Consider the following 16,418-nt stretch of genomic DNA (forward strand, 5'->3'; position numbering starts at 1 on the left):
AGGGCGCCTGAGCCGCTCGGGCGGGGCGGGGCGGGGCCTCGGCCGCGCGCAGGCTGGGCCGATGTGACGTCGCGAGCGCCGTGCCTCTTAAGGCCGCGCGGCCGCCGGCGGCGCAGTCGCGTCCCGCCCGGTCCCTCGAGCGCGTCTCCGAGCCCGAGCTGCGCCTGCTCCCGCTCCCGCCGCCCCGCCATGAGCACCGACGTGTATCCGTCCCCGATGGAGGTGGCGGTGTACGAGCTGCACAACTTCTCCATCTCCTTCTTCTCCTCCCTGCTGGGGGGAGACGTGGTCTCGGTCAAGCTGGACAACAGGTAGACGACCGGGCGGCCCGGCCACCTGGCGGCGGGAGGGCGGGGGGCGGCCGGGCTGGGCGGCTCCTTTCTCACGGCGCCTCTCCCGTCTCTCGCAGCGCGTCCGGGGCCAGCGTGATCGCCATCGACAACAAGATCGAGCAGGCAATGGTGAGTGGCGGCGGCGGCGCGCTCTTTGTTCCCGTGCGTTGGCCGCCCTTGATGGAGCAGGCTGCGGCTCCAGTGCGGGGGGGGGGGGGGGGGGACGCCATTCGGCCTGTCCCCGCTCTGCGGGAGCGAGCGTCGCGGGCCTGGGGTGGCTCGGCCTTGGGGCGCGGGAGGGGACCCCACAGCTCCATCCAGAGCGCGCAGGCAGCAGCCCCCGTGCGCCCCTGGCCCCCTCCAAGTGCTTTTGACGCCGTCCCTGGGTGCTTCCCTCCCTGGGCTGTGCCGGTGAGGGCGGCAGGAAGTGAAGGCCACAAGGTCTGGAAGGCACCAGCTGAGGCGGAACGCCCTGGTAGCTCTTGCTCGGGCGACAAGAGCCTTGCCCTGTTGGGAGAGAAATGGCTGCATCAGCGCCTGCTTCATGCAGGGACTCGGAGCTGAGTCTGGGTGCTTCTCAGCAGCTGCTCTTGCTTGACTGCAGTCCCTTTCTGGAAATCTGCAAGGGGGTGTCAAGCATCCCTTCCCAGGGAACAAACCAGGTGTCCCCCCCCCCCACTCTCTTCTTCATGCCTGGTCTCTCTGGACTAGCGGCCCTGGCCCTTTCCTGCATTCGTGGAGGCTGTGCCCAGAGGACTCCTTCCGGGCAGGGGCAGGGAGGGAGGGAGACTGCCCCGGGGGAACTGCTGCATAAGGGCCCGGAGTCCTGCCTATTCACCAGCAGGCTGCTCTTGCTCCTTCTCATAGGATTTAGTGAAGAACCACCTCATGTACGCCGTGAGGGAAGAGGTGGAGATCCTGAAGGAGCAGATCAAGGAGCTGGCGGAGAAGAACTCGCAGCTGGAGCGTGAGAACAGCCTGCTGAAGAACCTGGCCAGCCCAGAGCAGCTGCAGAAGTTCCAGTCCCGTCTGCCCCTGGAGCTGCCGTCGCCCGAGAAGCAGAGCCAGGGAGAGGCTGCCCCGGCCCAGCACAGGGCGGGCTCTGCGGTGTGAGGTGGCTCTGTCCATGGGGTGGGCAGAGCCACGGAACTGTTTCTATGCAACCTCCTTGAAAGTGGTTTCTTCGCGCTGTGTCCGGAGGACTCCACTGGGCTGCGGCCGCAATGGGACACTGGCAGGCCCACCGATTCCCGGCCGGCCGGCTGGGCTGCCAGCCAGAGACTGTCTCCTGTGAGAAGGAACGCATGCAAGGTCGTGCCGGGGTTGCCATGCCGATGGACAGGCAGTCTTGCCTTGAAGGAGTTACGGGGGTGCCGGCTTTCCCTTCCCATTCACCTGCCTTGGTGTGCGGTGGGGACAGCGCCTCCCGGGGATGCTTCGGCTTCAGAGGCAAAAGTCTGTTAACTTGGAAGGAGCTGGGGACCGTGTACAAAGCGAGACGGCAGCTCTCACCCTGCCAGCCTGGAGGGGGGAGGCAGGTGTGCTTGGCTTGGACGTGCGGCCACCTGGGTGCCCCCGGGCTGCTCTGGGTTCTGCTCTCCTGCTTGCTCCTGTGCCCCCGATGGCCATCACGGGCTGGAGAGAGTGTGTGGGACACTCACGCCCCCAGCCGGGGGGTCCTTGCAGGAATAAGTCGCGGGGTGAAGATTTTGTGCCACTGCGAGTGGCCCATCGAGGGACGGGCTGCAGCCTCTTTGTTCAGTTTGTTTATTGAACTTTGTGCACGGACGAATCCCTGTGAGAGGAGCCCAGCACCGGCTGCCGCCTGGCATGGAACCCAGTCCAGGATGGGTGATTGAGACAGAGGGCAGCATGCTGGGGGGGGGGGGCTCTTGCTGAAGGAGCTGCACAAGGAGGGGCCCGGGGACCCTCCCCCTGTGACAGGAACCCCCCTTCTGTGACACAGACTGATCAGTGGTGTAAAGTTAGAGATGCTGCAATAAAGCTGACGTTTGGCACACGTACACAAGCACGGGCTCGTTTGTGTGTTTCTGAGGCTGGCAGGAGGGTGCCGCAGGCGCGCACAAGCAGCGGTGCTTTGGGAGGGGGGCTTGAGGCAGTCAGTGCCCACCTGCGGCCTGGCGCCATCTTCCCATGCTGGAACGGCGGGCAGAAAGTGGAACTCCGGGTGGCATTGGCTGCAGCTTGCACCGTTCCTGGCTGGAGCCAATGGGAATTCGGGGCCCCGAGGGCTCCCCCTGCCCTCGCGAGGCTTGGCAGGGGTCAGCCGGTACGCATCTTCCCGCTCTTGCGGGGGGAAGCTCCCAGAATGCTCCTTTGCCATGCAGGTGCATTTTGGTTGGTTCCCTCCACTCTGGGGAGCGGAGACTCCCCTCCTGCGCTCCGTGCTGGCCCTGGCACCACTCCGTCCCCACTGCCTGTGGAAAGGCCCTGGGTGCAAGTGCGGATGAAGGCACACGGACCTGTGTCTGCTCGCTCAGGCGGGTCTCTGCAAGTACTTGAGTGGATGCAGTATTCCCAGCAGGTACCAGAGCAGCAGCGGTGTAATGGGCAGGGGACCACCCCCTTTCCCCAGACGGTTGAGCGTTGGGTGGCCCCCAGCTCTTCTGCTGGGCAGCTGCTGCTCGTCCTCAGATTGAAAAGCATCCCGGAGACGCCACCACAGGTGGTTGGTGCTCCAGAAGGGCAGCGGGCGGGTTTCCTCGGCCTCCCACCCTGCAGGAATGCAGGCTCCCAGGACTCCCCACCTCGGGCGTAGGGAGGCGTCCTGGCTGACTAGTGCGGAGGGAGAGGTGCCCCACGGCCTGGCCTGAGGGGTGTCGCAACTGCCCACGTCTTTCCAGCCCAGCAGCAGGCACAGCCGGCAGCCACGCTCCAGACCTTCGGGCAGCAGTCGGGTCGGCTGAAGCCAGAAGCCAGAGCAGAGTTCCAAATGCAGAGCCCCTCTGGCCCTCGGTGAGATGTGTGGCCCATGGCGAGGCAGGGGTTCACTGCCCCTGGGGGTGCAAGGTCAGCTTGCGAGCCCCCTTCGTGAGTTGTAGGCTTGCCGCCTTTGCCCGCCCATGTGGCGGGGGGCATATGCAGAGTGCAGGAGGATGCCATCTGTCCCACTAAAAGCGGCCCTGGGCACTGGGGCATGGACTCTTCCTGCCTGGGACCCAGCCAGGCAGCCCCTTAGGCAAAGCACCAGGTCAGGCGGCTCCCGTGGGGGGCACCTGTGCCCGCCTTTGGTCTGGTTTAAGCTGTCCCTGTACCCCACAAAGCCTTCCAGCTCCGGGGAAGGGTAGCCAGGAAGCCGTCCTCCTTTGCCTGCGGTCCCACTTGGTGCTCGGTGGGGCACCTGCACCTGTGAGCCCCGCTGGCCCAGCGCAGCGGCCTGCCCCTCTGGCGCCAAAAGCGCCTGCAGCCGCACCCGGGGCAGCCTTGCCCAGGGGCTGCTTTGCAAAACAGCGCGTGGAGCTGCAGCAACTGTGGCCGCTCCGGGTGTGGCAGGAAACGCTGCCAGCCAGTGGCAGCTTCCGCAGGGCTCACGTGACCTCACCCGCTGCCGGCACATGCGTCTCCACGAGGCAGCGAGCGAGAAAGTAGCTGCTTGTGTGTTGCACCAGGCAACTCTCGCCAGGCGAGCTGTCAGATGCCAGCCTGCGTCAGAGCGAGGGGGACGCTTCCTGCTTTTGCGCTTCGGAGCACGGCGTGTGTGGGCTGCCCACACTGCAGCCGAGGAGGCTGGCCCGCCCCCCCTTGTCGGCATTCCACCCCACTGCCTGCGGGGGGGGGGGGAACCATTATATCAAGGGGCCGAAGCCACCAAGTTGTGTTTTGTGTTTGCATCCGGTTGCCAGGGAAGAAATTGCTCCTCCTACAGTGGTAGCAAAACAACGGAAAATAAGAACATCCTGGTGATGTTTGCTGTGGGCAGGCGCTCGGAGGCGGGGGACGGGTTGCTTCAAGGCTTCGCTCTGCACTGTGTGGACACACTGCTGCTGATCTGATGCAAAGCGGGACACACAAAAGGGCTGCGGCATGCCTGCCATCACAGAGACAACGTCTCGGGCAGAAGCAGTTAGGCTGAAGAACATCACGAGCGCCGGGGAAAGGCAGCCGTGCTCTGACCCCACTGTCCGGACAGCGGAGGCACAGTCCAGAGGCGAAGGGGGATCGTGCAGGCGAGTTGCCTTCATGCCTGGTAGGCTGCCCTTTGCTCCCGCCTGCTGCGAAAGAGGGCCGCCCTGGCGCACGTTAAGGGAGGCCATGGCGCCTCCCGTGCGGGTTGTGCAGCGCCCAGTGGATGGAGCTGACCGGCGAAGCAGCCGTTGAGAAGAAAAGGCTGCCTGGGACCAAGCCGGTGCAACTGCCTGTGGTCCATGTGCCACGGTTACTGCCAAGCCGATGTCATCGGACAGCCAACACGCTCTCCCACAAATGCACTTCGTTCGAATGAATACAGAAAGGGCGCGTGGGAAGACCACAGTGACCATCCCCAGAGTGAACTGGGCAGCTGCCCCCAAATGCCCCCCACCAAGAAGGGGGGAGGAGCTGCCCCCCATGCCCGGGCAAGTGCACCCCACCGCTGCCCTGCAAGGGTGCGCTTCCGACTGCTGCCACTCCAGCACCGCCCCTGAGACAGGCTGCACCTGCCCCCCCCAGCGCTCCTCCGACACAATGAGGCAGGCCCACTTGGGCTGTGGGGGCACTAATGTTGCGGGGGCTCTGCTGTGTGCCCACCATTCTCCACTGCTGAGCCCCCAGAAGGCCAGTGTTCCTTGGAGCCCTAGGCCGCAGCTGGACGAAAGAGAGACGGCCAGAGAGTTTGGACTGCCAGGGCAGCCCCTGCTCAGGAATGCTGGGAACCAGAATCAAAACACGCAGAGACCATATCCTCCGCCTGCCCCTGTCCTGCAGCACCCAAAATGCAGCCTGGCCTTTTCCTGCCTCTCAGGCCAAGCCCCTGGCCATCCCGGGGGGCCTGGCACCCCACGGGAGGGCGGTGGGGGCAAACAGCAGCAGCTCTGGCCAGGTCTGCCATGCGACGCTTCCCCTTCCTTGTGGTTCCCGGGAGCCCAAGTGCTGCTGCAGAGCCCTGTGAAGGAAGAAATTGCCATTAAGCAACCCAGCAGTCCTCTTGGCCACTGAGCCCCCCCCCCCCCGGGGGGGGAGTCACCAGGCCCCCTTCCCTGTTTCTCCCTTTGCCTCGGGCAGAGAGGCTTTTCCTCGGCTAGATCTTGCCATCACAGGGGCTAGATCATGGGAGGGGGGCTCAGGGGCCAGGAGGATGAGGACTGGGGACCAGTGGCAGGCGCAGCTTGAGGCAGCCAAGAGGGCGGTTCTGTCATGCTGCCAGCTCCCACTGTTTGTTCTCTGAACCCGCCCTTTGGCCGCTCAGCAGTGGCGACCTTTGGATGTGATTGGCACAGCACGAATAAATTTGTCCTAGTGCAAAACTCTGGTTTTGGTCTTGGGGATCCCAAATAATTCTGGTTCAGGAAGGTCTTCTTCTTGGCCCTTCAGCCAAGGAGCTTGGTAGCTGCCCCAAACAGCTAAAGAAGGGGGTCAAATCCACCCACTTGCCCTGGGGGCGCAGGGGACGTTGTCTTGGTATTGAAAAAGGCGGCGGAGCCCCTGGTGCAGCACGTCAAGCCCTGCAAGGAAGGCCAGCGAAAACGAGTGGCCCGTGCACCGAAGTGGTGAGCCGAGGGCCATTTTCAGGTGGGCGTTTGACACCCCCACCCGGCACAGCCTGCGGCCAGGCCACGTCGGAGCACCCGAAGGCCACAAGTGCAGGAAGCGGCTGGGCCTCCGTGTGCTCAGCAGCTTCTGTGGAAGCCACGGTGTCGGGGGGGGGGGGGGCATGATTGTTGCAGCTTGGCAAAGCAGTCCAAGACAGAGAGCTCCTTGCTGGTACACCTTGCCAGTCCTGGGAGCCAGGGAGGGTGTTGTGGGGGCATCTCCCGCAACGGCTTCCCAGTCAATATTAGCTCAGGCTGCCTGCCTGCCTGCCTGCCTGCCTGCCTGTGACGCAGGGTCTGACCCTGGGACGAGGGCCTGCTGCTCCAGACCATGGGGGCAGTCTCTAGGCATGGGGGTGTGGGCGGATGACGGCGTGGGGGGGCCCAGGTCGACGTGATCCACACAGCAGCCGGCGGCCCCCAGCGGCTCCCCAGGGCTCCGTAGTGACGTCCTGCAGGCGTTTCCCTGCCTAATCACCCCAGGCGGATGCCTGGATTTGTTGCCAGGTCCTTCCAGGCCCGCTCAGGAAAAGAGAAGTCCATTTCCATGGCGAAGACCCAGAGATGCCTGCTTCAGCAAGGGGCCCCGCTCCGCAGGCCTGGGCCAGCCTACCGCACGCGGGGGAGGCGAGGCCTTCGTCCGAGCCCCACTGTCCTACCTGCCGCTACCGCCCACAAAAGGGGGACCTGCCAAGCACTCCAGGGGCGTGAGGTGGAAACCGCTTCGTTCTGCAGAAGAGGGTCTCTGTGCACAAAGCATGCAAAGCGGAGCCCGGAGGGAAAACCAGCTTCCCTTTTATCACGTTGTACAGGAAACGTAAACGGGCGCCGGCACAGCCTTGTCTTTCAGGGTCACAGGACCGTCTCCCTCCCACACTCATGTGTGGGCACATCTGGGGGAAATCTGGCTCTGTCCTTCAGCTGCACCCTTGAGGCCTTCGGGCCTTTTAGCCTGAACTGCCGCGTTCCCCCGGCCCTTGTGGCACTTTTGCAGACACTGCTCGTGCCCCTGAGCTGGGTGGGGACGCTCGGCTCGGACGGCTCGGCTCACTGGAATGCCTGTAGGCACAGAATGCAGCCGTGGGTCATGGGGAACGGCCAGCCAGCAACTCCTGGGGTTATAAAAGGGCTTCGAGCACATCCAGCAGCCAGGGGGCTGCCAGTCCCCAGCTGTCGCTTGTGGGATTCGGGCTGCTGGTCTAATTTTTGGCCGCAAGGTCCATGCTTCGATTATCAGGCACCTGCACGCAGCTCCCTCGCGTTATCACAGCTCATGTGGGCTGCTTTGAAGCCTGCGGCCTACACAGGGCCATTCTGTTCTGCGATGCCATCTGTTGGATCACCCTCGGCTCCATTGCTACATCCTTGATGGCATCAGCAGTTTCCCTGGTGGTATCTCCCCTGTTCACAGATGCACGCCTTTTTTGCGGCGGGATCAGTCGGCCAGGCCCCCTCCCTCTGTCCTCCCTCTTCGGTTCCTCTGCTGGAGCAATCGTCACCCAGGTGGGGTGCACCCAAGAGTTGCTCCAGCCACTTCGACCACCGTGTGTGTGGTCGGCAACGCCTCAGCGGCCCTGCCAGAGTAGCCAGGAGTGACAAGAGGCCGGAGTTTCAGTCTGTCGCTTGCATTATCTTCCGTGCTCAAGTCTAGATCTCTCTTATTACAGCTTTTCTTTTAAAAAACACTTCAGAAGGTAAAGCTAGGCTAAATTTTGTTTAATTACATTAAAGCAATGCATATGGATTTATTTGCTTGCTGCATGGATCATTCCAGGAGCCCATCAAGAAAGACCTTCTCACTTAAGTTTACATATTGTTTGCCTTTGGATTCAAATGTCTTGTGGCGCTTTCCTTTCTTTAAAATATGTCCATAGGTATATAATGTATCTTTCAAACTAGCAAAACAAGCAAAACAAAACATCACTTGCTTTGCATACCAGAAAACTCAGAAGACCTTGTTTAACCTGAGTCAGATTCCGCAGCTTGGGTCAAAGCCTGCCCCCCTCCATACTCCATACTCCAATTGATTCAAGGAGTCCCATCATCCCCTAAGCAGGCCTCATTCATGGTTGTTTTCCCTGTACAAAGAGACTTGCAGCCATGTTTGCTTGTGCTCAAACAGTTCCCTGGCTAGTTCACAAAAAAGCAAAAAAAAAAGTTTAAACCATAAAATGCAGTAATCAAAGCAAAGGATGCAATCAAAGCAAAGCGAATGAAACAATACAAACCAGCTCAAAGAACGTCATCAAACTAACGTAAAAAAACAGAGTCTGGGCAAAGATCCAAAAGCAAACACCGCTTCCTACGTGTTGCAGAGCAAGTGGGACCGACAGCCGAGCCCCCGCCCCAGCCCCAGCCCCTGCGGGAGATCTCAGCTCAGGCCCCACCCTGGCGGGCATCTGATGTCCCGCCTGGCCAGCCAGAACAGGGGGCCCATGGGGAGCCCTCTGGCAGGGCCTGAGCGAGCAGCACCACGCTCCTCCTGCGGCTCAGGGCCCGCTCTTTGGCGGCACTCTGCCTCTGGCCCGAATGACCAGCGGCTGCCGCACTCTCCACTCGCTGGGAGCCGCAGGCCCCGACTGCCATGTGTGGGGTGTCTGCCACCCTGGATTTGCCTTCGGGAAGGTCAGAGAGAAGGGCCAAACACCGCTCTGTCTGGGGGCCACCTTTGGGAGTTGGGCAAGTTCCCAGCCACGTGGGGGTCTCTGGTGAAGCCAAAGATTGGGGCAGGAGAAGCTGCCGGAGGGGAACTCAATCTCCTTCCTGCGGATGCCTCTGCCGCTTGCTTAGGACTTGGGAAGGACTCGTGGCGTGCACATGGCAGACATGTCCTGAGTGGAGCCAGCTGGGGCCGGGGGTCGGACTAGATGGCCCAGGACTTGCTCTGTTTCCGTGTTTCTACTCACACTCACAAAGGAGTGAGCTACCTGGGTACCCCAGCGGCACGAGGAACATGCCAAGTCCTGACGGACCCAATGGCTCACGCATGCAGAGACGTGCACACGCGTCCAGATCCGGGGAGGCTGCAGGGAGCCCATGCGAGCAAGGAGCGGAGGCTGCCCGCTCCCAGCCATCCGAGGGCGTGAGAGCGGCCTGCCCCTCAGGGCTCAGCAGCCCCTCCTCCTGCTGCAGAGGGGCCAGGCAGACCAGTCCCAGGTCGCCAGCTGGGTGCTCTGGAGGGAGAGGGACGGAGGCGACCGAGTGCCCCTTTCAGCTGCTCTGCAAGGCTGAGCTGTTGCCTTCAGAGCATCGCCAGAGTAGCTCCGACTGCAGGGTCTGCGAGGGGAGGCCAAGGTCCAAGCTCTGCTGCTGACTTCCTCTCTGGGGTCCAAAGTGTCTGGTGAACCCCCGAGGACGACCAGGGGCAGGGTGTCCCGAGGACTGTGCCCTCAGCAGGCCTACTGCAGTCCCAGGCACAAGGCGAACTGGCTAAGCTTACCTTATAGCTGCTTGTTGTATGAATTATGCCGTGACTGTTACTCTTTGTCCCAGTAAGTCATGTTTGCAGATTCTATGCTAATGTGCCGGTTCCTGCAACAGCGAGATCTCAGGAAGATGTGCATTCCCAGCACTTTACTATGCATTAGCAGATCGGATCGTGGTGAAATGCAGCACGCTAAACTCTCCAATGCATGTGCTCTGTGGCTGCTTCTTGCATTTAAGCAAGCTGGCTACTGAAAGGACGGGGTGCAGGAGGGGCCCCAGGGAATGATTTGCCCTGGGTCGCCACTCTGCAGCCGGGCCGTGGCTTAGCCACACCACCCACCCGGGCGTGGAGGCACGGTTCCCCTGCAATTTCCATGGGGCTCCCTTTGGGGGGGGGTTAGGAACCACCATCAATTTGGAGCTGGCAGCAAGGGCTCCTCACACACCAGTTGCAGTCTTTTGCCAGGCTCCATTCAAAGCTCTTCATCTTTTTGGCTCAGGATACCCAAAGAACCGTTTGCCTCTGTGCGTTCCTGCTTGTCTGTTAAGATGACGTCTATCTCAGTGGCTTTCAATCTTTCCACAGCTGGGGAGCAGCGAAAACAGGAAAACCACCCCGGGGACCGCCGAGGCAGAAACAAAAAGCACCACACGCATAAAACAATATTCTGTGTATTAGTTTCCAAAAACAATACCAAAACAATGACAATTCTCCAAAAGAAGCAGGAACGGAGCAACAATAAATGCCAACCAAAGAACAAAATGCCAAAATTGGCACAGTGGGGCTCCCACCAAGGCATCTCTCCACTCCCTGCCCCCCGCAGCAGCACCTGCCCCCCCCCCCCCGCAAACACGATGCAAACCAAGGAAGAGGTGGAGGGGCACAGCCAGCCCCTGTGCCGGTCCACAGCTAGCAGGATGCGGCCCCCCCACAGATGGGCAGGAAATCTCCTGAGGACTGGCACCACTATCGAAGACAAATCAGGCACCCGATAGCCCACCTTGTCTATGGAATGCTCTCCCCAGAGACACCCTGCCTGGCACCCACTCGGCACCAAGCCATCAGCATTTCCTTTCGCCCTGATTATTCCTTTTGTTTGCTCTTAATATGTTGCCGAGGGCTTAGTCTTCTGTTCTGCAGTTTCTTTTACCTGTATTTTAATTGGGCTTTGTACTTTTCTGCTATGCAAATTGTCCTGGAAATTTCTTTTGAGGATGTTGTATAAACACCTGTCATGAACAAACAAGCACATAGAATGAAACGATCAAAACTCCTCCTCTGTGTCTGCTGATGAATCATGCTGCATTCTTACACTCAGGATCTTGCTGGATTTGACCAGACCAACCCTGCTCTGGATTTAGCCGTCTTTCAACGCAGAGGAGATTCTCTTTACGCTGTTTGCTTCCACCTTTAGCATTCTTCAAGTAATAAAACCAGGCAAAGAATCAGCCTTCAGGTGCAAAGTTCTGAGAGGCTTCATTTTGCCCACAGGGCAGACTTCCAAGGAAGACACAGTTCCCAGGCTCCAGGAGCTCGGTGCGCCTCCCTCCTGGACGAAGCACCACTGGCTGAGCTTCGTGCTTGCTGGGGAACATCTCCTGGGCTTCCTTTCTGACCTGCCTCCCCTGCCGCCACCGCCGCCCCTCCGCCCAGACTGTCCGGCTAGTTCCCCAGCAAGCACTGCGAGGCCCCACTCAAGCAGAGGAGGCTCTCCTTAGCCAGGCCTTGCTGCAGTCAGACACGAACTCAGCATTAGGAACCCAGGAAACCCGCCCGGAGGCCCCGCTTCAAGGAATTCCGTGCCTCTTCCGCCCTGGAAAGGCATCGATGGACGGGCATCGCACCCCCCCTCCTGGGTCCTGCAGTGACTTACTGGGGGCTGGTGGTGGCCGACACCCCATGTGAGTGGAATCCGACCCCTTTGCCCCTTTCCCGGATCACAGGGCCTCCCCCTGCAAAGGGGTGCTGAGAGCAGGCAGAGCAACACTCATTTCCTCCAGTCTGGCTGGCAGAGCGGGTGGCCAGGTGGGAAAAAGGGAGCCGGGACGGTACAGCAGAGTGTCTCACGGGGTCCACAGACAGATCGGGGCAAAGGCCTCCTAGCTAAACGCGGCTGTTATGCGCAAGCCGGCTGGCCAGCCCGCCTGGGAACGCCCAGGAAGAGTCTTGCAGGAGTCGGTCAGCACGGGCTCCTCCGAGACGGATCCAGGCGCTTGTGGGCCTCCCAGCCGGGCAGCCCTCTGAACCGGCTGCTGCACGTGGGGCCCGCCCCCCTCAGCGTTGCACCCTGGGCTTGCAACCGTCCGTGCTCAGTATCTGCTTCGCTTGCCTGGATGGATCCACCGGCCTTGGCTTGGGGTTTCGGCAGCAAATTCCAACCTGCCTTTCCCTCCATCTCTGAAGCAGAGTCGACACCTCTGAAGGCCAGATGGGAGGAGGGGGCCCAGTCCCTGCAGGCACCACCCGCCGTGCCTTCCCTGCTCCGGTGGGGGTCAGGGAATAGGCCACCCGAGCTTCCCGGGTCCTCAAGCATCAGCTCGCTGCCCGTCTCTCTGACTGGCACGTGCCTTCCCGACCACTGTGGGCTTTGCCCAAGGGGAGGCTGCACCAAATGCCCAGCCGTGCAGTGGGAGTGCTGCACACTCCGGGGCCCCCTCCTGCACACTCGTCCGCGGCACCCCGGATGTGAGGCAGAGGTCTGCCAGGAGAGGGACGGGCCGGCCTTCTGCCCTGGCTGCTCCCGCAGGGGAGGCCGGGCACACCGACAGGGCCTTCTCAGCACACCCCGGGCCCTCTAGGCTCAGTCCAGCAGCAGGTGCCTGCACAAGGAGCCCACTCAGGGAGCAAAAGTTACAAGCTTCCTGGAGAGCTGGAATCCGCCCTCCGCTCTTGTGGGTCTCTTCCCAGCAGGCGGCCCTCGCCAAAAGGCCGGATGAAGCAGTGGCTGCCTGGCTGCCACTCCGGCCCCTGCCCGGCCTGTTTCTAGGCCACCCCCCCCCCCCCCCTGCATTCATCCAAACACGCGGGGATGAGAGAGAGGCAGGGTTTGCTGCCCCGCCTGACCACGGAGGTCCACCTGGCCCCTGGAGAAGGAGGGGCAGTGAGCGGGCCACACGAGGGGGAGAGGGGCTTCAGCGTGGCTGCAGAGAGCCACGTGGGGCAGGGCAAAGATGCTCGGGTGATCGGGGTCCTCTGAGGCAGGGGAGAGCGCTCTGCACGCCTGTCTGGGCAGCCCGGCTGCGGACCCTGAGCAGATGCCCTTGGGCCCAGCCTGCTCGGCCCACTCCACTCACCCGGGGCCGCTGCGGGCCGCGGCGAGCCTGAGCCCCCCCCCCCCCCCCCCACCTGGCTCTGTCTCTCAGCACTGCTCAATTCTTCCAAGAGAAGCTCGCACAGCTCCCCACTTCCTGTTCCCAGCACTGGAAAAATCCTGCAGAAAATCCAGACTTCTAAACAAAAGTACTTCAGGGGAAAGCTGCAGACGAAGCAAAAGAGGTCTTTGCTGTGCTTCTTGTTTGTGACTAAGCTTGCATCCAGACAAGGATTTTATTGTGCAACGCCGGGATTTTACTGGGGGACAGAGTTAATCATCTGCCGTTCTAACCCTCTCCTGTCTTCCCACACTTCCCCAGCCTTTTTCTTTCCACAGACCAGCCTGTCCAGGAGGGGAAACAGGGCAGCCACACCAAGGCCTCAGACGAGCTGCACTGGCAGGCCTTTGTCACCAGCGCTCAAGAGCCGTCTTGGCTCTCCACCCCCTGCCCCGCACGCAAGGGCCGTTTGCAGCTCTTCCTCCTGTCCTCAGGGGCAGCACAGGGGCTGATGAGTACGAGGCCCTTGAACGAGGTGTGATTTGAATCCAGGCCCTCAGTCCAGGATTTGCGCTGGCTCTCCCCTGCCATCTGGCCAGATTTGCTTTCATGCTTCAAATCCCGGTTCTTCTGTCTCTGAATTTGCACTGCAGGAGACACAAATCCCAGTGCTTGTGCAGCCGGGCCACGGAGGGAGAGCGAAGGAAACCAGGCCAGGGAGGGGATGCAGGCGCCCCCCCCATCCCCGCAGAGGGGGCCCGGAGGCTGCCTTGAGAGACTGAAGCATCCCCAGAAGGCCAGACTCCCAGCTGCTCTGCCCTGTGGCTGCCCTGGGAGGAGGCAGCGGGCCCTCCTCTTGGGTCCCTCCCACCCGATGCAATTGCACCTGGTGAGGCACCGGAGGCATGAGGTCAGGGGGTCCGAGTCATGCCTTCCCCCAGCTTCGCCCACGCATCTTCCCTGCCATGCCGGCTTCTGACGTCCGGATGTGAGCAGCCGCTCGTCGGTGCCAGCACGCTCCCCTGGATTGCCTCATGCGGCTATTTTAGGGACGATATTTTCAGCTCTGCAGCGCGCCCGGGCAACACCCCGCTGAGTGGCTCTCCCCCTCCAGGGTTTGCAGGCGCAGCTGCTGCGACCGCTGCCCTTCACCGGCTGGGTTGGTCCCCCGCACCGGTCTGTGGCGAGATGTCGGGAGCGAGTCCCAGCCCCCTCAAGCGCCCTGGGCCGGTTGCAGAATCTGGAACAGGGGGCCGAATGCGCCCTTTCCTTCCCTTGGATGCATTCAGGTGGAACGGGGAAGGCCCGGATATCACGCTCAGTCCATCTCCGTGTCACCTGGCGAAGTGTGCCCCCACCTGCCTGCGCAGGACCCTCTTCTGGCGTGTGTCCAGACGCACCTCATCTTGTGCTTGCCCAGCCTCAGCCACGCCATGTCCCAGGCCCGGGCGCAGAGACGCCCGGCCCAGCCTGGCCTTCCCGCATCAGTGCAGGCGAGAGCAGCTGGTTTTGACCCGGAGCAGAGAGAACCGACACTGGGCTGCTCTGCTCTGCTCTGCTCTGCTCTCCTTCCCAGGCAGGCTCCCCTGGGGAGGGTCCCCTTCGCTCCGAGTTATCGGCCCCTCCAGGAGGGAGCAAGCGGAGCGGTGCCATGTGCCAGGGCTGGGGCCGCCTGTCCCCGCTCCCTCCCACTCCCTGGTCCCCACAGCAACGCCAGCCAGCGCTTGGCCTGGGGCAGACAAACAATGAGTCAGCAAGCGCTATCAGCCCGGGATTCCCTCTTTCTGCCCAAATACGGGTTGTCCAAAAGGCCCCTGCAGCAGAGCTGCCAGAGGAGGAGGAGGAGGAGGAGGACTGTGGGCAGGATGCTGTGAGGAGCCCACCCTGAGCGCTTGCAAGCCCCTGGTGGCTTTTAGACGCCACACGCAGCCTAGAACAGTTGCTTGGTTTTGGTTTGTCTTTTATAAAGCTGCATGGCAATGAAGCCATGGGGAGGGGGTTCCAAGGGGTGGGGGGTCAGCACCGAGGATGCTCTGCCCTTCGCATCTTCCCGCCAGGGCGGGGAGCGTCCGGAGCCAGCCCAGGTGCCCGGAAAGTGTCTTGCCGCAGAGCTCGTCTTTCAAACCCCACGTGGTCCCAAGCCATGTAGGCTTCATGGGCCAAAAGCAGCAGCTTGGCCTGGGCCCCAAACCCACAGGAAGGGTTTGTGCACCCCGCCTTTTCAACAAGGAGCTCAGGAGGCGGGCAGGCCTTCTCGCAGCACCCATGGCTAGCCGGAGAAGCGGGCACAAGGTCAGGCAACAAACCTCACAGCCACAGGTGCCACCGCCCAGGGCCAGCCCTCCAAACGCGGTGCCAGGATGGAATCTGAGGGACCGCAGTGCTCTGCCACCAAAGGTTGGTGCTGCCGGGAACCCTGGCCTGGATCCCTCGGTAACTCTGGGAAAGATTTCCGCCCCGGCCTTCAATTAGCCTTTCCAAAATTTGCCAAAAGGCAATAAAATTGTAAGCACATGATAAGGCAGGCAAATGAAATGGTAGTGCAGAAACCATCTGGTGAACAGGCCTGGAAAGAAAGAGCCTTTGTTGGGTGCTGTGTAGGGGCCCAGGCACCCCGACACCCCCCACCTCTCCCCAACTGCAGCAGCAGCTGCTCTCCGGGCCTCCAAAAAAGGCCTTGCGGCAGAAGTGGCTGGCTGACGAGTCCTTTCAAGCAGGGATGGTGAGCAACATGGCGTGCAGACGCTTCCTGCATGCAAACCAGCGGCCCCGCTGCCAAGCACTCGTGCCCAGGTGACTTTGGAAGTGTAGCCAGCGCCCATCAGGACAGGCCCCGTGGCTGCACCCCCCAAGAGAGGCCAAAGATGCAGGCCGTGGGAAACCAGCTCCAGCCACTCTTCTGCAAAGCAAACACTCCAGTGAGGGGGCAGCACCACGTGAAGCTCAGAGTGGGGGGGGGGGGTGGCAACGGCGCCCTGCCTCTACCCGAGGCACTCAGGATTGAAAGGGGAGCCCCAGGCCAACCTTTGCATGCCCACAGAGAACGCTTAATGCTGGAATCCGCATGCAGCAGGGCTGGAGGGAGCTGGAGGGCCTTCGGGGCAGCCCCTGCGGTTGCGGGACACCCGTTTACTCCATCCCGCTCAATGGCTGCCCAGTTGCTTCCCGAATTCATCCTGCTGTCCAGCTGGAAATGCGGGATGAGGCAGACTTCATCACCTGTACAGCGCCCCGGCAAGGCAGCCCAGCCATCTTCCCCCGCCCTAGCACAGCAGCTGCGAGAATCAGTCTCCCCCGAGGGCACGCGGGCGATGCAGAAGCCGGGCCACTCACACGCTCGCTCTTGCACCACCCTCGTTTGACCGGGCAGAAGCACGAACTGCGAGCCAGAGATCTGGCACTCCGGTCTCGGCCTTGCACCCAGGGCCAGCCTCCGAGTTCTGCACCGGCCGCTCTGCCTGCCCGAGCTGGTGGCGCCGCTCTCTGTTCCAGAGATGTTCCACTGCTGGGAGCAGCTGTGTGGGACCTGGGCCTTGCACTGGTGGCGCTCACGTGAGCGTGACTTCCTCCCGAGGCCTCGGGAGGCTGCGGGGAGCTGGGG

The 16,418-nt window shown here is 61.8% G+C and overlaps 1 protein-coding gene across 2 annotated transcripts in view; it reads left to right on the top strand.

The window, feature by feature from the left end:
- The window catches only part of TSC22D3 (TSC22 domain family member 3), a 13,579-nt gene extending 11,218 nt beyond the window's left edge, over nucleotides 1–2,361 (top strand). The window contains exons 1-3 of one of the 2 annotated variants that reach the window (XM_044452683.1): nucleotides 122–311; nucleotides 410–461; nucleotides 1,200–2,361. In XM_044452683.1, the coding sequence (XP_044308618.1) occupies nucleotides 190–311; nucleotides 410–461; nucleotides 1,200–1,445 (420 nt within the window). In that variant the 5' untranslated portion in view covers nucleotides 122–189 and the 3' untranslated portion in view covers nucleotides 1,446–2,361. Of the gene's footprint in view, nucleotides 1–121; nucleotides 312–409; nucleotides 462–1,199 lie in introns of those variants that run through there. The other variant, XM_044452682.1, reaches the window with a different exon arrangement.
- The last annotated feature ends 14,057 nt before the right edge of the window (nucleotides 2,362–16,418 follow it).

The sequence above is a fragment of the Varanus komodoensis genome, unplaced genomic scaffold (assembly GCF_004798865.1).
Source record: "Varanus komodoensis strain SLA01 unplaced genomic scaffold, ASM479886v1 scaffold74, whole genome shotgun sequence".
Lineage (NCBI taxonomy): Eukaryota > Metazoa > Chordata > Lepidosauria > Squamata > Varanidae > Varanus > Varanus komodoensis.